The 21,905-nt window shown below is 33.6% G+C and overlaps 1 protein-coding gene and 1 long non-coding RNA gene across 4 annotated transcripts in view; one reads left to right on the top strand and one right to left on the bottom strand.

Annotated features, from left to right (window-relative positions):
• The window catches only part of SEMA3A (semaphorin 3A), a 322,510-nt gene that overhangs the window by 70,263 nt on the left and 230,342 nt on the right, over positions 1 to 21,905 (bottom strand). For both annotated transcript variants that reach the window (XM_059170983.1, XM_059170982.1), the window contains one exon: positions 16,791 to 16,910. In XM_059170983.1, the coding sequence (XP_059026966.1) occupies positions 16,791 to 16,910 (120 nt within the window). The remainder of the gene's footprint in view (positions 1 to 16,790; positions 16,911 to 21,905) is intronic.
• Positions 1 to 21,905, top strand: part of LOC131829319 (uncharacterized) — a 66,303-nt gene that overhangs the window by 9,105 nt on the left and 35,293 nt on the right. The window lies entirely within an intron of this gene.

The raw sequence follows: 21,905 nt of genomic DNA on the forward strand, positions 1-21,905 counted from the left end.
GTTATATCCACACAAAATCCTCCACATAGATGTTTATAGGAGTTTTACTCAAAATTACCAAAACTTGACAGACACACCAAGATGTGCTTTAGGACGTGAGTGGATAAACTAGGTTGCATCCAGACAATGTAGTATTATTCAAAGTGATAAAGAAATGAGCCATAAAGCCATGAAAAGACATTGAGGAAATTTAAATGCATATTAGTAAGCAAAAGAAGCCAATCTTAAAATGTTACATACTGTATGATTCCAACTACTTGACATTTTGGAAAGATCAAAACTCTTGAGGCCAGTAAGAAGAGGAGTAATTGCTATGAGTTAGGGAGTAGGGAAAACAAACAGGTTGAGCGCAGATGATGTTTAAATCCACAGAGGATTAGTGAAACTTCTCTGTATGGCATAATGGTGGATGCATGTCATTACATATATTTTTCCAAATCCCCAGAATGTATAACATGAAAAATGAACCCTAACATAAACTATTGACTTTGGGTGATAATGATGTATAGGTTACAATGTGTAGGTTTACCAACTATAACAAATGTACCACTTTGGTAATGGATGTAGATAAAAAGGGAAGCTATGCATGTGTGGGAATAGAGTTACATGGAAATCTCTGTACCTCACTCAATTTTGCTACAAACCTAACTAAAACTGCTCCTAAAAATAAAGTCTATTATTAAAAATGAATTATAACAGCATTAGTACCTAAATTAATAGTGTTTCTCTGCATTAAGAACTTTAATGGGGGGTCCAACTTTTTCCTATTATGTTAAGAACATTTTCTTTTACTCCTCACTAACATATTTTAATTAATCAGAAAAAGTCATTTGATTCACCTTACTTTTCAACATTAAATAAATAAGATAAAACACATTTCCTTTAAAATATTAAGGTAATGAGTTAAGAGACTTCCTATTATTTATATCATCCTTGTAATACTGGAATTACAGATGGCAAAACTGGAACTTAATGAATTCCAATAACAGTTTTATTCAGAAAAAAAGCTGATTTTCATATAATCAAAAAATTTGCTTTGTCAAAATTTCTCAGTATGTGATCTCACAAAGTTTTTTTTTACTCTTTGAAATAAGAAGTCAACTTTATAACTGAAATTGGAAAATGCCCTTTTTTTATATCTGCCCACTTCCTGGGACGTGATAGTAATTCAAGCCCTCATTCAAGGACTGCATTGATGGGGAGTTTTCCTGTGAGTTGCCTCTGATTAGACCCTTGGGGTCTAGGGAAAAGAAAAATTCTATAAGAATGTGGCCTGATTCTTAAAATAAAATAATGATTTAGGGACCAGGGAAGATTTAGGTCAATTTTTATTTGACACAGACCTTAGCAACTTTTTAATAACATGAATGCTATTATAGATAGAAACTAATTATCCTGATTGCAACAATAGCAGACCTTCAGCATTTCTATCATCCTCTGGTCAGATAGTGTTCTCAAAAATGCTGGAAATATGGGATCTCATCAAAGAAGAAAAACATGTTCAACTGTGATATAATTAGCAGTTTCCATGGCTTTTGTTCTTAAGAGACAATAACAGTTTTGATTCTTGAAAATGTCTAATTATACAGGAAGGGAAATTCAAGGCAGATGATAATTTATAGCATAATTTCAAAGTAATTAGAATTTGCAGAAAACAAATCTTATTATACATCCTGTTTAATTTGCAAGATATTACCCCTTAAGAAATAGCAATTCACATTTTACATTAGTTACTATTTTCTGTACTTTCCTAATCACACTTTATTGAAAACAAACAATTACTGTTATTTTAACAAAACAACTTTCCTTATTCTTAGTTTGTGAGTTTTGTTTTAGGATTGTATCTATGTGAACTAAACAGTAAAAAAGTTGTTGGTTATATTTATATGATATTTGGGAAGTTCTTTAGGAGGGTTCTATTATACATATAAAATAATATTTATCATAAAATCATATATTTTATAACTGTATAATATACAAAATCATATATATAAATATGTAATACAGGAAGTCATATATGTAAAAATCATACCACACTCCTATAATTTAAAATTTAAAGTTGTAACATAAATGTATAATTTTTAGTTTTGTATTTGGGTTTTATTCTGTTTTTCTGCACTAAAAATCTACCCAATTTTGATGCTCTGACAAAAAGATGTTTAGAGAAAAATGAGAGTTATCACATATTTTAAATTCTATGTTGCTATTTTCCCATCTGCTTTATTATTTAAAATATTATTAGTACTAGTCCAGCTGTAGCGAAATACAGTTAATTTATAACAGTTTTGAAACAAGTTTTTTAAATTTTAATTATTTGGGGTTTCACTGAACCCTAAAAGTCATCACCTCTACCACAATCTCTTTCTTTCTTTTTTTTTTTTTTTTACTTCTTAACATTTGCCAAGACATGCAGTTGTGGAAGAGTTTATGGGCTATGGTAAACATGCAACCAGTTGTATTAATCTGACACTGTCTCAGCAGAATGGATTCAAGCAGGGTAAGGTAGGTCCTATTAGCCTTACATAGAGGTTTTACCAGTGATTGGGCTTGAGATTCCAGCCAATCTGCTCAAAGGACACAAGTAGCTAGTACTTATATCTCCCCAGTTTAAATGGAAGCAAAAGCCTCTAATTTCAGAAGGCTGATTAGAGGAATTGGGGAGTTTAAATTAGACCACACACATCAGGAGCAATAACTTAATCTAACCAATGAATGCACAGAAGCACACATACACACATTCTTGTGTGCTGTCAATTTAAGCTGCGATATAAGATAGTAGACTGGAACAAAGCTATTATGTCTCTATGTCTCTTGAATAATCAAAGATATAATATACTTTGTAATGTTTTAGTCCAGTCCTTCCCAAGTTTTAATGTAGGATCTTGATAGAGTACAGATTCTAATTCAGAGGGTCTGGGTAGGCTCTGAGATTTTGCTTTTCTTTTCTTTTATTTATTTTTATTTTTATCTATCTATTTATTTATTTATTTTGAGATTTTGCTTTTCTAATGCGCTCCCAAAGAAGCACATGCTGCTCATCTGAGGGCCAAATTCTTAGCATCAAAGGTATATACTAAGTTTTCAATGATTAAAACTATGCATAAATAAGACAATTCATTCTATGAACTATTATAGGGTAAAATCCTTTAACCCTGGCAAATCTTTCCTTTTTAAAAACGGATGAGCCCGCATTTTCTTATCTAACTTAATAAACATTTCCTTTGTGTAATATCTTTAGCAAAGAACAGAAATACACAAAGTTTAAAATGGTAAATACTATAATGAACATGTCAGAGACAAAACAGAGTTTAGAAGATATGGGTTTAGTCTCAGTTTTCACTCAATAGCAGGTTGCTACTATTCTCTTGTAAGTTGCTTAAATTTTATTATTCGCAGTTTTCTATTTCACAGGGTTTTTGGGAGGATGAAGTGATCTTATAGGAAGCACTGTGAAAAGCATAAAATATTATACAAGTATAGGATTCAATTGTTCATGATTATTTCAATTATTTCCTTAGGTAAGGACAACAATTTCTCAAACCATTGCTTTAATTATTATCAAAACTTTCAAATATTCAGTGTAATAACAATGTTACAGCATTTACAGTGTGGTAGATTCATTTTAAAATTGCTTCTGATGCTTAAATCAATTTTCACTTTTTGCTTAGTGAAGGTACTGTATTAACACTATTCTTACCTTTTTTATTTTTTTGTTTTTGCAAGTCTTTCCAATTGTTTCTGCTTTAAGAATCATTGTGTATTCTGAGTACTAACATGAAGTTGTTTCTACAGATACGTAATCAAAAACTCCCTGTCTATTTTGTAATAAGTACAGGGTTAGCCATTTTATTTTATTAATAGTAAGAAATGATTTCTAATGCCTTTAATATGGATTAAATTGAAGTTAGCTCCACTTTCTAGTGGACTTCCAATTTCAAATAAAATAACTATTAAAAAATACGTAGAACCATTATCTGAACAATACTCTGAGTCCTATATAATTATATACTATTAGAATATATTTATTAGACCACATAACAAGAAATATACATATCCCCATCTTCCTAATCCATTCATCAGTTGATGGACACTTGGCTGTTTCCATTATTTGGCTACTGTAGATAACGCTGCCACAAACGTTGGGGGTACATATCTACCTTTGAATTAGTATTTTTGTATTCTTTGGGTGAATACCTAGTAGCAGTTATGCTGGATCATAGGGTAGTTCTATTTTTAGCTTTTGGAGGCAACTCCATATTGTTTTCTAGAGTGGCTGGTGCAGTTTGCATTCTCACCAACAGTGCAGAAGGATTCCCCTTTCTCTGAATCCTCACCAACACCTGCTGTTTATGTTGCTGATGCTGCCATTCTGACAGGTGTGCGATGACATCTCATTACAGTTTTGACTTAAAATTCCCTAATAATCAGTGACACTGAGCATCTTTTCATGTGTCTGTTGGTCATCTGCATGTCTTTATAATTAGGAATATCTAACATTAAAATAACATGAAAGCCAATGTCATATTATCTACAGTTTTTCTGATTTCAACAAATTTGCATTCTTTTTCCTTATAACTTTCCTTATAACTTATATACTTAAAACAATTTCTTAATTTTTTTGAACTTCCTTAACACACAGTCTCTAAGAGAAGACTATAGGTGTACGGACAAAAGACAGCTTCCTTCATAAGTTGTTATACCTCACTATCATTTCATAGTGAAAGCCTCAAACAGTCACTAGGTTTGATATTGAATCAAAGTCTGAAAATTAACTGAAAAAATAAAATTTGTTTCCTTGAAAGAAAAATGGATAGTACCCCTTCCCTTTAAATAATGGTTTTAAGATATTAAGACATCTTTGAAAATACATGCATATGATCATACTTCTAGGATTTTTCATTTATAAAAAGTTCGGTAAGTACTATCCTGGAGGGCAGGAATCGCTCTTACTCAGCTGTTTCTTATAACAGTTCTTGGTATCTAGAGAGTGCTTAATGCATGCAGAAAATGGAAGTTGCCTAGAGAAATATGTTGGTAGCTAGCTATTCACCATGCTATTATCATTAATCTAGGAGGATTTAGAATACAGCTGCAGGGGAAAAGGAGAGAAGCATTCTATGTCGTGTCAGTAACTGGGGTGAGTGATAAACTTGTTATGCACAGAGAAACAAATACTGTTGACTGAGATGAAAAGGGACTAGACTTGGGGAGATAAAAAATACTCATTAAAAATGAAAAATAAGTATATTTTATTTTGTAAAAATAATCACCTATTAAATCAGTTTATTCTCTGCTTAAAAGTGATCTATTCTTAACTTCCCATTAAAATGTAGCTTTTTTAACCTCTATCATATCATATTACATAGTATCTTAAATCGTTCTTGTTGATTATCATATATTAAGAAATAAAATGACAATCTGAGTATTTTCAGGAATTATTATACATTCTACTAACATTTTCCAATGCTCTGAACTACGAAAAAATTTCTTAGTATTTATCACATCTAACTTACAATACACACTTCAGGGACAGACCTTGGCTGGATAGGAGATTTTATGGTGCACTTTTAGGGGGGTTTCTATTTTGGTTTGTGTATTACAAATTTTATTAGCATGATAGATGTTGTTTATTATGGCTAAGGGACACAGACAAAATCTAATCAGGAAGTTATTTACGGTTAGGAAATAATCTTTTCAACATTTATTTCTCCTTTCCTTTTCACTTTCTTTGCAGGCTCTATCCAGTGACAGAATCGTTTTTTTAAAAATGGTTTTTCCCTCTTTATGATTACCCATGTATTTGTATCCTAGAACACATGCAATAGTTTTTAGTAATCAATCACAATAGCAATGACTTACTCAGCTGCCTCAGTTGTACTGAAGTATATTAGAAGAAGTTTCATTTTGTTGTTATTATCAGGACATTCTTTACTAACATACTAGAAACATCTATGAATAACTATGATTTTTGCAAGGATGACGAGTTTAGGAATTCACATGAGGGGCTTACAGGCAGTATTACAGGCAGTATTGCTAAGTGGAGTTGCACCACATTTAAAAAATCAAAATGATAAAATTAATCAAAGTAATAATAAATTTTAGTAACAAGTCTGCAAATCTTCCTAGCATGGCTACCTTCTTTGGTGCTGTCTCTGCTGTATCACTACCAAATGACTTGTGCACTGCACAACATCAAAGCTGGACCTGTTAACAGTCTGCCATTATTTTCTATTTCATGCTACCAGCTCCTAGTTCCAGCCATTCTTTTCAATTGCTTTCTACAAGTTGCTCTCAGAAATTAATGACGAAGGAAGGAAATAAAAATAGTTTCAGCTTGGACAAAAGAAGGAAAATTAGTTCACATTTTAAGACTCATTAACACACAATTATCTCAAGGTCTTTCAAAGGCAATTTCACTATAATTTTCTTAATTTGGACACTGCCTGGCTGATCAGATTTGGCTATATTTACCTTGGTAACTATGAAGGAATGTGATTTTTCTTCTTGTATTTAAAGGAAATCATCAGCAATGACAGAACAGAAAAGGCAGTCATTAGTTTTCTTTTCTTTTCTTTTTTTTTTAAGATTTTTTATTTATTTATTTGTCAGAGAGAGAGCGAGCGAGAGCGAGCACAGGCAGACAGAGTGGAAGGCAGAGTCAGAGGGAGAAGCAGGCTCCCTGCGGAGCAAGGAGCCTGATGTGGGACTCGATCCCAGGACGCTGGGATCATGACCTGAGCTGAAGGCAGCAGCCCAACCAACTGAGCCACCCAGGCGTCCCAGTCATTAGTTTTCTTATGGCAAACAGCATTAGCCCACTACTTCAATAATCATTCTTCAACCAAATTATTTAGTATGATTTCTGCAAACACATGAAAGTAACTGACGAAAGGTGTTCTACACCTTGTTGATTCAGCGTAGCCCTATAAGTCCAAATTCTGTAATGTGATTTGCCAGTATAACTACATTTCTTTCCCTTTAATTCACCCCAAAATGAGTAATGTTTTATGGTAATCCATGTGTTATTGTTGCCTATCTTCAGAATTCACTTATTTTCGTATGACTTACAAGATTGCCATCATCCTGCAAAACATTTGTACAGTTTGTTCATTTATTCGTAAACGTGTTTAGAAAACATATTTGATAAACACTAACTCTATGCATAAATAGCAATTACATGGGAGCCATCATTTTGATACCAGCCTGTGCAATACTTAACTTTCCAGATCAGAGATACTAAAGTTCACTAAATTCTAAGTGGGTCATAAGACAATGTATAAACTGAAAACACTATTCTATACTGGCTGTAATTTAAATCCCATTGTATGCTAAGCAGAAAAAGCAGGTGGATCCCAAAGGGAAAGCTCAATCTGCTGTCACCTATTTCCCATATATATTCATGTTATGATTTTATAAATGTATAAATGGGATAGCTCTCTTTGAAAATGAAACCCTGGTACTTTTTTTTGGCAACCGAATGAGCAAAAGAGATTATTTGGATTTATGTGAATTTAGACAAATTCATGTGAAGAGACACATTTTTGATGGGTCCCTTATACTGTCAGCTTACATTAAATCCAAAAATGTCATAATTTAGCAAATCATTGAGCAAAATACTAAAAACTACATTTCTAATATATAAAACATCATACTTACATTATAATTATAAATTATTATTGCTAATGAATTACTATTAGTTTTCAGGTGTATATCTTTATTTTTGAATCTATCTATCTCTAGTACCACATGGATAGTGATGTACAGCTTAACATGCAAAATTTATGTGATGATCCAAAAGTGCTATAGGAAACTGAGAGAATGATGAGAGCAGGATGTGGGAGGTAGGGGTAGAAAGTGAAGGGGCTTTGATTTTCTCTTATCTAGTTTCTTAAATCTGGTTAGTGTATATAGTGACACAATTCAAACTGAAAATACTCTCTTTTAAAGACTGTATTTATTTATTTTAGAAAACCAGGGAGAGAGAGAGAGATACAGAAAATTGAAAGGGGGTAGGGAATAGTAGGGAGGGAGAGACTCTCAAGTAGACTCCACACTGAGTGTGAAGCTAGTTGCAGGACTCAGTCTCAGAACTTTGAGATCACGACCTGAGCCAAAGCCAAGGACTGAACACTAAACCAAATGCACCACTCAGGCGCCCCTTGAAAATGTTCTTTTCAAGAGCATCTAAACATACTTAAATCTTCCTTATTAATGTTAATGGGAAAACATTTTAAAGACCCCTTTTCTGGATAACATTCTGTAATTTACATTTCACTGATACATGAAGTTAAGAGCATTATAATGCCTTTTGGTCATGCGTAAGTAACTTAGTGTGATTAAGTTTAAGAAATACATATTTTTTTAAGGAAGCAAAGGAGTGGTAGGTTACTTCCATCAAAACGTAGAGACCTCTTTAGGTGAGAAATCCTGTATGTACAGACTCAGTCTAAGGAAAGGGCATATGTCATCATCACTCCACCTCACCATTTTGCTCTTGTCCTTCAGCCACTTTCATTGCTTTCCTAGAAACATATGGCTGCTCAGTTAAGTGAGAGTATGCACTCTACTACATTTTTAGCGACCTGGCATATTTATTGTTCCATTCCTTATAATTCTTACATAACATTATAAAGCCAGCTAACATCAACTGATTTCTTTTGTCCGTTTTTGATACAGTAGTCACCTTTGCAAAGGCTTTATATGAATCTACTCACACATAACCCTCACAGCTACCAGAGGAAGAAATATTATTTACACCAGAAAAAAGGGAACATGAAGACAGAAATCTCCTATCAGCTATCTACAGTTGTCAGCTCATGTCCAACTCAAGCAGTCAGGCTCCACAGACTCTACTATCTCAAGGGGTATAGACGACATCCACACATGAACAAATTTAAAGCTAAACTGTGACAGAGCAGGACAGATGATTTTCCTAGATTCATCAAAGCAGTCAATGTCTTCTTAATTAAAATTTTGACTAAAATTTTATTTGCTACTTTAATATCAAAGCTAAATATTTTATATATTCTGGATGTAATAAGTGCTCCACAACAACAACTAATTAAAACACAGCAGGCCAAGAGCAGGTTTACAAAGGCAAACATCACCTTCAAACAGGTTCACTCTATGAATCTACCAAAGGTGCCATACACGCTATGTTTGAAGCCAACTGCAAATGGCAGCAGTGGCAACGCCAGCTGTTGGGAGCATGTACCATATTATCAGACACTGTTCTTATTAACTTATATGGACTGTCTCATGCAGCCTCAGAGAAACAGGATATTAGTATTAACTGTGTTTTATAGATCATAAAGGGGTGATGAAAATAAGTGAATTGCCTCCAATGTTGTGTAGGTAGTAGATGGAAGGATCTGGGATACAAAATCAAGCAATGTGACCCCAGAGCCTTCATAGCATATTCATTTAAGAATTTCTTATATTTGGGGCACCTGGGTGCCTGAGGGGATTAAGCCTCTGCCCTCGGTCATGATCTCAGGTTCCTAGGATCTGGCCCCACGCTGGGCTCTCTGCTCAGCAGGGAGCCTGTTCTCCTCACTCTCTACTTGTCTCTCTGCCTACTTGCGATCTCTCTTTCTCTGTCAGATAAATAAAATCTTAAAAAAAAAATTTCTTCCTTTTTATTTCCTGAAGTATAAGGTGAAGTGGAAGGCCAAATATGAACACCTATGTGCTCTTAAGATTCAAAGGTGGAAAGATTAAAATCAATCCAGAGTGTGGTATGGTTAAATGAAAAAGAGTAAATATAAGGATGACCAACTCTATTTCATTTGAGTGTATTAGTGTTTAATACTGGAGAAGTTATTTAGGCTTAGATGATAAAGAACTTGACAGGCAGCAAAATCTAGATTCATTTCACTTGTAAATTGAGAGACAAATGATTTTTGAATGGGGAATATGAGATAGCCATAGGAGCTGTTATTAGGGAGACATCTGACAATGGTATCTAAAAAGAAAGAGTATACATGGCTCATTGTGGGAGGTAATCTTAAAAGTAAATTGTAAATAACAGTTTATTGACTGAAACAAATTTTAATCATCAAAAACTGCATGTAGAATTTCTTTTGTCCTAAACTTGCAGATTTCATTTCTAGGCATGATTATCTGATTTGGTAATTTTAAAAAATAAACAGCATAATACAAATTCTCAGGAGTCAATATCTCTCCTTAACTCAGATTTAATTTTATCGGGCATGTGAAGATTACACCGCAGAAATAGGGTATATAAATGAGAAGACACTTTATCTACATGAAAAGGCAGGTTTCTTTGTTAACATTTTCCCATTTTTGATATTTTCATATTAGCTTTTTAGACATTAGAATTAAAACCTTCCTGTCTGAAAGCTTCTGAAATCTACCACTATAGAAGTATGGGTCAAGTGGACATTTAATAATACTGCAAACTTACTCTTCTCCCTCAGAGTGATCAAAAAATAAGAAGTGTTCTGTTTTGTTTTTTGCTTTTTGTTTTTCCCCCCAAACTATCCATGCCATTAAAATTCAATGGCATTGCTTGCCGTCATTCAGCTTTATCTGGGTAAAATCCTTTAATTCCCCAGCCCCTGCTGTTGGGGAGCTCTAGGCTCATCACACTTAACCTCTGCCTAGGCTTCTCAGAAAAGAATTTGTTTCAGTCCATTCATAGTTTCAATAGTTGAGCAAGCCACACGCAACTGCACACTGGTCTTTTACCCTGAGCACACTAATCTGATTGTTTTTCCACTCTACAAACTCTGGGTCAACAATCAAGCTGCCGCCAGAAACTAATTAATTTGCAAACAGGCTTCTGTTTTCACAGAGGGAAAGCTTTTGAGAGCCATGTCAGAGAGGCCGGTCACACCATGGTTACACGCATTGTCATGGCATCCACTTCTTTGGGTAAATCTCTTGCTTGATGTCACTGCACACATGAACCCAGATTACCCAGTCAGCAGTAAATCCCTATTGAGGCCCAGTGAGCTCTGAATGTAGTGAGTCTAGAAGAGGAAATTGGTATAGACAGGCTCTCTATTCATTAAACTGATGGTAAGACCAGAGAGAAAAATGTTAAAAACCAGAAGAAATAGAGAGCTGGCTTTTACTTAAAGAATTTTCCAAGATACTGTCTCATTTTTCTATATTTTCATAGACTTTAATTTAAAAAAGTGGGATTCCTTAAAATAAATGTAATAATTTTCTTAAATGTTACTTCTCTACTTTCACCATTCAGTGATAAATTCTGAAGTAAGTGGTTCGAAGTTTGTGGCTAATACGTTGTACTTTTTAGCATATCACTGAAAAAAGTTAACATAGCATATCCGAACAATTGTATTCAGGTACATTGCCTCAGAGGCCTGAAAAAACGAATCATTTCCTAAGCACTGCCACTAATGAATTAACTTTTATTTCAAAATTTTATTCATTTTTCTTCATTAGTGCTACGTAATTTCAAACAAAATCAGTTAAAAGTAATTATGTTCTTTAGAGAAATGTGACACAGAAAATAGGTCCTCAGAACAAGCAACCAAATAAAGTTATATTTTGGTAACTTTGTGGTCCTTATGAAAAGAAAAAGCATATTTAGTGATTTCATTAAATTTATCATCATTTGGAGAGTAGAATAATTTCATGCTGTGTATTGTTTTTTTAAAAAAAAGATACTTTTGGGGGGTATGCATTATTTATCAGTATGAAAATTTTTCTGGGCAATAGACTCATGAGGAAAAAACCTCAGATAACTATTTAGTTGTGTTTAGGTAGAGATTGTTTTGAACTATTACACATCTATGTTTCGGGATCATTTCAGCAAAAATAACCAAAAATATTATCGTTTTTATTTTTGACTCCTTACATTCATGCCTTACATGTTTAATGAATACAAAGTACAATTCATAGGAGATGTAATTCAAAAGTTAAAAAAAGATGATATTCCTGCTGCTTTTTCATATGCTATGAAAACCAATAGGATATTTAAGGTTGTTGTTGTTTTAACTGAATGGTCACTTAATTTCTACAATACTCATTTGTTCATATAACCATAAAATAAGGCATCCAAAGGGCTTTTTCTCCCAAGGTCAGCAAAATAATATTGATGTACTTAAGCCAGAGAAATAATTCAGACTGGTATCATGAAGAATTCTGATATTATGCAAAGCTAGATAATTCATTTTACTTATAAAAATGTCTAATTGGATACTGACAGTATATGCCTTTAAAGATGGTAGTATTAAAATAGAGCATTGAAAGAGTTATACAAGTGATTTCAGATTATGTACTATGTAATATTAATTTGTGCTCTCATAGATTACTTGCGGTCACACCGCTTGGTTCTATTTTCATAAAAATGTCTTGTGGAGAAACTTGAATCTTCGGAGAACATGAAATATCCTAGTACATGACCACAGAGGAAGCTATCCTGATTCCAAAGAGGGCAGGCCATCCTGGTATGAGTGTTACAAGTGAAAGGAAGTGGAATGATGACTTGCATGCCATTTCAATTATAGAAAAAAGCAAGTGGGTTGGTCTATCCACAGGCACGATCCTTTTAGGAAATTCCACTAAAAGAAACCAGGTCTTCCTGAAATGAGTGGGAAGGCCTCACACTCTGGGCACTGTAATTAGGTCTGTTTGTGTTCACTGGGCCTTGGCTCTCTCAAGGATCCATGTGGTTTCATATATTAAACCTGACTCTGACTGCCCTTTCACCCTGACTCAAATGAAATAACTCACAGAATGGATCTGACGAAGCTTCCTAAGCATGCTCCACCCAATGGATGTGGGATAAAGGATACAGAATAAATTCACAATTATTAAGTGCTTACTCTATGCCAATCATTCACTTAGTAGTTTTTACACATTATCATGTGGTCAGTTTTCCACAACTATAAGAGGTTAAGTAATATTATAACTCCATTAAAGGAGTCAGTGTGACAGTTTGTCTTACTCCAAAGACCAGTCTTTCCTCCATATCACACTGCATCCCAGCATTAGCCCAAGACAAGAACAATATTGGAAATAGCATCCATCAAGAAGAAAAATAAATGTAGGTTAGCCATCCATCTGCTCTAATGAATGGCTAACATGTATAAGAACTAAGTGGCATTTACATATTAAATGTTAAGAAATCATTATTATAACAGAAACATAAACTTATTTGCTTCCTTACTATGAATATATAGAGAACAACTGTACCTAAGTTTCACAGTGTTAGTAAGTTGAAATTGGAACTGAAGTTAAAATGAAGTTAAAATGACATAAAAGAGCGAATTTCTAATACACAAGAAAAATAGTGAATTCAGGCACATCATGTCAAACACACATAAATACATTTTATGAAATCAAAAGTTATTCTAAGAACTAGTAACCTTAATCCAGGGTTTAAAAAATTTAGTTAAAATTTTTTTTTTTTAATTTTTTATTTTTTATAAACATATATTTTTTATATACATATATTTTTATCCCCAGGTCTGTGAATCACCGGAGTTAAAATTTTTTTAAAATTTAATTATTTTTTAAAAAGCAGTTACATAAAAGCCAACAGATTCCATCTCTCTTCTGTTTCTTCATCTAAAATAGTTACTCATTCCTAATTTTTCCTGTTAAAATGAAGCTAAATTTAAACCTTGACTGATGATATTATAAAAATATAAATTTTAGTGATTATGAAAATAGTGAAATTAAAAAATCAAGATATTTAAGATCTAATTCTAGGCAAATGATTTTGTTTTTTTTCTTTAGCAAAAACAAAAATTAAAGTCATCTAAAATAGGTCAACTGATTCGTCCAAAATAATTGAATAGGTTTGAACTGATTTGAGAAAAGTCACTCCTGTGCCAAAATTAAGTTTAATAGCCCCAAAGACCTTTCAAAAAGTACCTTGGTAGTATTTATTACTTCTGGCAGCACAAATGATTGTGTAGTCTACGCTGATGCCTCAAACTCATTTATTTTATGCATGAATATGTAAACATTATGCTTCCAATTTTATTCTGGAATGGCATTTAGTTTCAGGAGGCTTGTGATTCACACAGTCCCTTGGTTCTCTCTCCAATGTGTCTGCATCCTCCCTCGTGCAGCAGTTCTGGTTTCTGCACCCTGTCAAATGTAACCTTTGTGCTAATTTGGTAAAATCAGTTCTCACGTTTAGTGCTGAGAGACTGATAACTGAATTCTCAAATGAACTACACACATTTGCAAGATGAAGTACAGAGCTGTGGACAATGACTGCTTTTCCACAGTGTAAATTCTTCAGATTCAGCTGTCAACATGTAAGTGTGCAACACAAAAGCAGCTTTAACTTGATGACTTTTTTCCTCCAAGGCCATAAAAATGAAATGGATACTATACTCTCCTTTATGTTATTCCATCTTCTTGGATTTTCTTTTGGATGGACAGTGAAAGCCTGTATGCCCTTTAGAGTTCTTGTAGATCAAAGTCTCCTTCTTGCTAAATAAAAACATTTTCCCCTCCTACATAAATATTTCAGTTTGAGAACAGACCAGATAGCAATGTTAAGAGTCCCCCTCCCCATGATTTTGACTCCACACAAAGTTTAATAATTTACAGAGGATATTTTAAAATTGTTCTCTGCAATTTTGTTGGAGCATGGCTCTTGTATAGTTTTGCACACATAGTTTTATGGTGATCTCAGGATCTTTTCTTTTCCTTGGTGAGGCCTCTAATTTTTCATATGGTCACCTACTATTCCTCCTGAACCCCCCAGCATGGGTATTTGATTCTATGTCCAGACCCTTCTGATTACCACAGTGTTTGTACTCAATTATGAATGATCTTTTTTAAAAAATTTATTTATTTGATAGACTAGAGATCACAAGTAGGCAGAGAGGCAGGCAGAGAGAGAGAATGTGGGGAAGCAGGCTCCCTGCTGATGAGAGAGCCCAATGCGGGGCTCGATCCCAGGACCCTGAGATCATGACCTGAGCCAAAGGCAGAGGCTTTAACCCACTGAGCCACCCAGGCGCCCCTATGAATGATCTTATACATCATCTGCAATTGTTTGCAGATACAAACAATGGGGAAGTGATGTCAAACTTACTGGAAACTTGGCAGAGCAAGAAATGAGGGAAGCTAAGAGAAGTGACACTCTAAAGAGAAAGGGGTATTTAACAGTAAGAAATACTGCAAGAGATAGTATCCAAATGGACATACTGATTATAAAACAGGGTATAGAAAGTTATTTGTGTCTTTTGGAGAAGCAGCTCCATGGGCTCAAACTCAGGTTTAAAATGGCTAATGTTGCTGAAAATATTGAGGAAACAAGATCCTAACCAGACTATGGACTTAGACACCCAGGGATTTTACATCATACTAGGATTAAAGGAAGAATTTGGATAGAATAGATTAGCAAGTTTTCAGGTCAGGGGAAGAAATCAGAGAAGGAGAGAGAGAAAGACAGCAAAGAAATGTACATTGGATAAATGTATTAAAAAACAATAAAATTAAGAGCAAAGACAGAGTGGTCAAACATGGAAGGTCAGAGGCACACCATTCACACTAATACATAAATAAGAGGATGATCAGAAATGTTGCAGGAGGGCAGAGAAGCTGGCTGAGGTAATTTGAAGTATGTTTTATGTTTTGAATAGTCACTTTACAGTATGAAAATATATCAGAACAAAAATTATCACAGAGAACTCATCGTCTCCTGAAGTTTCAGCAAGATTCCCAGAAGTATGATTTTTCTCTAACAAACCAATGAAAGAGAGAGGTGATAAAAGGAATTCTGGATGCCCCAAAAGGGCAGGAAAAACTGGTGTGGCAGAAGTTCAAAGAATGAGATATTCAAGCATCTTACTGAGAACATAGATGGATTATAGCCCATGAGCTCCATCCTTATTAATGAGGCAGGTAAAACCAGGTAAAAGTTCATAGATGGCAGATTAGGGTCTGGACAGCTTTATTTCATAAGACTAAAGACAGATATATATGGAGATAGTGAATAAGAAAAACATTACAATATTGTGGGGGTCATTATAAAACTCTTAATAAATGTGTGAGTAATAAAAAAAAATCAAACTACATAGAAGAATAGATTAGGATTACAAATATGAATAAAAATGTTATTTATTTTAGGCATATACATTTTGAACATTTGCTCCTCTATTAAATTTATTTAATACTAAAAAGAGAAAGACAGCAAAAAATCTATTTGATCAAGTTGAAGCCAGTGCCTGAAGTTCAAGAAACTGGGTTCCTGCTCCAAGTCTTCCATTACTAGGTTATAGATCATCTTAGATAAAATATTAGTCTTATTTTTCTCACCTAAACAAACTGAGAGAAGATATTAAGAAGATCAAAAGAGAATCAAATGAAATCATATAAAAATCCTCTGAAATTCTGAAAACACTTCCAACATAATGTTATTAGCACTACAATCTGTTTAAGCATTCAAGAATGCGTATGACGCTCTCAGGGCAATATGAGAGGTGTGGAGGAAAAAAATACTACATCATGAGATTTGTTGTGGTATCTGTGTAAGACAGGACCGGTAAGCCATTATCTATTTCCACTGCCTCCCTTCCGCAGCTCCAGCCCAGATCTATTTCTTTCCACAGTTAACTACTGAGAAACTTCAATTCTGGCATGAAGCAAATATTTTCCTGAGTTTTTAATCTCGTTTTTCTCATCTTCCCCTGTTTTCTCACACCCACAGTCATGAATCACCACCATGAGTTTAATTGCACACTAAGTCTCAAGTCAAAGGAAAGTTGTCCATGTGAAGTACAGTTATACATGTTATGTAGCATGCCTGGGCCCTGGCCCCCACCACCTACCATTGAGCCACCTGGAATCATGCTGCTCCGTCCTAATTGGATGGTGGTGTCCGAGAGTTCTGAAGATCGCAAAATCGCGCCCCATAAAATCAGCCGCAGTCCCGGAGTATAATTCTCCATCTGTGTTGTGACAAAATAAAAGCAGGTACACAACCTTTAATTAAATTAAGGAAAGAAAAAACACACAAAGTAAGTTTCATGTAAAGACCCTGAGAGAAAGAGAAATGCTTTCTGCATCATTAAGCAGTTATTTACTTTTATCCTATGTCTTTCTTAAAAATATTTGAGTAAATGTTCACTAAGTATCTGACTACTCATTAAGAACTTTGTAAAATGAAGTAAAATATGATTTCGGGGATATTACTAAAACATAACATTTATTCCTTTCTACATTATGTGGGCAAAAGAAAAAAGGCATACTATATTCATTACATTTTTATATGTGTAAAGCTATTGCACTTCTAATATCCTTATTTACTAGGGTAAGATACCACTATAAAATATTATTTATAGTTTTTATTTTAAAGGAAATTAAATTTTCACAATATATTTCCTTTTTAGTGGTACCTGAGTAAGATTTTGCAATACTTTAGAAAGGACTAATATTTTCCTCCCCCAAACTGTTTTCTTGCTTTTTATTTTTGAATATATCAAATGGGAAAAATGTTCTAACTTACTATAAGTCATCACATAGTCTAAAAAGAATTTAAGATATAAAAGAATTATGTCTGGCATCTGCCTGACTTAGTCAGGAAAACATGACTCTTGATTTCAGGGTCATGAATTCAAGCCCCATGTTGAGTGTAGAAATTTTACTTCAATAAGTACAAGTAAAAAATTTTTAAAAAGAAGAAAACTGTGAAGAGGAGGAAATTTTCACAAATAGAGGTCATAATCACCACAGTTAAAGATTCTACTGTGTTTTTGGATTCATTTCTACTTATTTAATATTTACTTAAACTAATATTTAATATTATTTAATTAATACTTAATTAAACTCTAACTCCATGTCAGAGTTTAATAATGGAGGACTCACAGTGACCAGGTTAAAAGGAAAAGGAAAAGGAAAAAGGGAGGAGAAAGAAAAGTTAATATTTACTGAATACCATTCTGTGTTTGCAGGGCAGCTAGGCAGTGACTTGAGACTTTCAAATTATCTCATTTAGATCTGTCAACAACCCTATGATGTAAATGTTATCCCTATTTTAAGGCTCGAGAAACCCAAGGTTGCTCAGTTGATGACCAGGAAAGTAAGGGTGAAAGTTCAAGCTCAGGCCTGTTTAATCCCAATCCTCTTACACTAAACCATACCAGCTCTTAATAAACTGGAGGTTGTAAAAATTATATTTTCTTTTTTTAAAGAAAAGTAGTCCTCTTATTTTATCCATGAAACACATTATTGCCTGCTTACTGACAGTGAATTATCAGCAAAATAAAACAATTAAAAAATATAAAATTTTCCTCTAAAAAATCTACCATAATGGTAGTAAACTTAATATTATCTTGTTGGTCATTTGGGTTAAGTTAATGTTTCTGTATTCACTGATTTGAAAAATAATCAGAAAATAAAATAGGAGTAGATAAATTATAACTTAAACATTTGTGTAACACTATCATTTCCAAAGGATTTTCATATTAATTAGATAAACTGAAAAAAAAACTTCCTGTTCATCTTTAAGCATAAATGCCTTTGGGAAAGTCTTGTTAACTGATTTCTCATGTGATATTCTTTGTTCATATCCTCACTTCTCACTTACGATGAAGGTTTTATAATGAAAATAGACATTCTCAGTGATCCAAGTCAATCAATTCCTTTGGTAGGACCTGTGGTTCTCTAATGTGTCTGAATGCACCAACCTTTGGAGAATGTCCAAGGCAGTGGACAAGAGCTAAGCAGAGTGAATCACTACACAACTCCAAGGTCTAGCTTGAAATATTAATAAAAAGATACCTTTTCTTACAAATGAGTTTTAAGACCGTGATCATTTATTTTGGATTGCTGTGACTCAGGGCAAGTAAAAATGGCACTTTGACAATATAGTAAGTACAAAGTAGTACGTAAATGAATGGTACTCTATTACTCTAAAATTGTCATGGTATTTTGGGATTCAAAAGCATCTTGTGTTCTCTTTACCTAATTAAATACCAAGTTCAAATTTGACCTGCTTTCATCATAATATCTGCAATAACATTTTATCTGACAAGGTAAAAAAAAAAAATAAACATTTTCTAAAAGCACAAAAATGCTATGAATAAGCCATAAGTTTCAAAGGTACTTTGAAATATGTAAATTCCTACTGTCTCCTTAATTTTAACTTATTTTCAATCGCTGTAACACTTTTATTAAGGTTGATATTATATCTTCTTATAAATAATTTATAAATAGATGTGATGGATTTCTAAACTTCAGGTAAATTATTTTTCTTGATCTGTGTGAATAACAGGCCCCCAGTTAAAAATGTGTTGTAAAAGCAGCCTAAAATTTTCATACTAATTTCAAATATTTTAATGTTGTACACCTACCATCGGATGCCTTGAATCCTCTTTACCTTGAAAAATCAAAAGTATTAAATTATTAGTTGAACCTCATTGCCCTCTCAATGACATGTTAGGTTCTGAGAATCAGGAAATGTGAAAAGAGAATCACAAAAAGAGACAACTGGACAATTTCATACCAGAGCGTAGTCAGACAGAACATGCCTAACAGGAGGTATAAACAGAAATGGAAGAGTAAAGAATGTTATTTTTTTTTAACTTCTCTGTGACTTATTTTACTATATAAGTAGAAATTAGTAGACTTAGTCCCTTTCCTCTATTTCACCCAAACTTTTTTTTTGTTTGTTTGCTTTAGCATGAGTAAAATCCATAATTACACTTATTATTACATATAAACTCTATGCAGGGGAGATTCGGAAGTAAAAAATCAACACCTATCATATGATCTCCCTGATATGAGGAAGTGGTGATGCAACATGGGGGCTTAAGTGGGTAGGAGAAGAATAAATGAAACAAGATGGGATTGGGAGGGAGACAAACCATAAGTGACTCTTAATCTCACAAAACAAACTGAGGGTTGCTGGGGGGAGGGGGTTTGGGAGAAGGGGGTGGGATTATGGACATTGGGGAGGGTATGTGCTTTGGTGAGTGCTGTGAAGTGTGTAAACCTGGTGATTCACAGACCTGTACCCCTGGGGATAAAAATATATGTTTATAAAAAATAAAAAATTAAAAAAAATAAATAAAAATAAAATAAATAAAACGTAAAAACAAAAACAAACAAAAAAAAATCAACACCAAAAGCAAGTATTATTTGGATACATATAAGTATTTGTTTCTCTTACTAATTTATACACTTGTATAATTTTTACACTAATTTCCACAGAAGCAAGGCAAAAATCAATATAAATGAAGACAAAGGCAGAAAGTTTGATTCTGCTTTTCTTTTGACAACAGATAAGTAGGTCATTTAGAGAGAGTTCTTCAGTAGGAAAGCTACTGATCAATTTATTACTGAAAACAGAATTAAAGAACTGACTTAGACACCAAAGGAAGTTTTCAGTTTAGGCACTGGTTGCCTCAAATCATAAGAAATTCCTTTCCACCTGACTATTACTTTTAGCAAGAGTCAACATGATTTTTGGGAGCTGTAGGGGCACCAGATGATTAAGTAGCCATGAAAGGTACATTCTCATATTGTCAATGCTCACTATCAGTAACTGTTTTTTATATATGAGGCCTTAAACCAGACCTTCTGCAGAGGCATCTATAGGATTCTTATCAGGGATGAATGCTCCACAGAAATTGTAGGACATATTTATTACACCCAAATGTACAGGTGATAGAATATCCTACTTTTGCATTCTCATAAGCAAATAAATTATAGTCAACTTAGAATGTGCTTTATTTAATATACTTATAAATTTCCATTATGGATTAAAGAGTTAGTACATTCTGTGGCTATATAAAATGATCTCATGATAAGTGAGTATAAGAAATTTACTATATCTCAGTTGGCTTATTTTTGGAGAACAAATATATTTAACAAAAAATGTCTACTTGTCAAAGTTCTCTTGAAGTTCCTAGGTCATTTATGAAGTTATCAAATTATATGTTGATTCTTGGGCATAATGCTAATTTTCCGGTTTCCTGACCCTTAATATAAGTCTTCTTGAAAAATCTGAAGTATTAGGTAAATGTATCCTACAATGATTCAAATAGCATCATGGTTAAAATGCATACTTCTGGTTTTCTATATGTACTAAGCTATAGCGAAAGAAAATATGACATTTGTCCAATATTATTAAACTGATGATATAAACATGTTCAAGGAATTGTTACATATATCAAAAAGTGGCTGTGGATACTCTGTCCAACAAAGTTTTTAGTCTCTTCACAACAGACACCACATAGCAAGTTTGATGACTCAAAAATAATACATCAGACCAAGAAAAATCAGTGCTGACAGATGTAACTAAGTATCTAAAAATTACCAAATATGAAAGTTAGTATTTGGGTACCCTGCCATTCTTTCTTAACTGTAAGATTTCCAAACTCTCTCTATGGAAAGCATTCTTTACTGAGGTGAACAAAGAGTTTAGTGAAATGCATTTCCACCATGGCAGAATTACCTGAGATGCATGTGTTAAAAACAAAAGTTCATATGTACTTCTGGACTTTATGTTCACAGCTCAAATGTTCACAGCTAAAAATGTGGCTTAGATCAGTTACTGTATTGGATTGCAATTCCTAAGAAGGGTGTGGTAAGAAGTAGAAGGTGAAAAAAAAACATTTCCTGATGAAATCACAGCATTACTAACACAGGTGTAACGTGTGACATGGATGTTGAGCAAAAATCAAACAAACCTAAGGACAAGCCATTATGTTGTTAACACCTTGAGTAAATTCCACTCACAGAATAGAGGAGTAATTAGAAACAGAGAAAAAATGAATTTATGTCTCTCTCTTACACACAGATTATACACACTCTCACACAAACATGCACACACATGCAGGGCATGGATGAAATCCATTTCTTGAGAATGAAAGGGTATGGGAATAATTTTACATTTTTACATATATAAGGCATCTTCTCTATACCAATAAATATAATATGCT

This window comes from Mustela lutreola, chromosome 4 (assembly GCF_030435805.1).
Source record: "Mustela lutreola isolate mMusLut2 chromosome 4, mMusLut2.pri, whole genome shotgun sequence".
Taxonomy (NCBI): Eukaryota; Metazoa; Chordata; class Mammalia; order Carnivora; family Mustelidae; genus Mustela; species Mustela lutreola.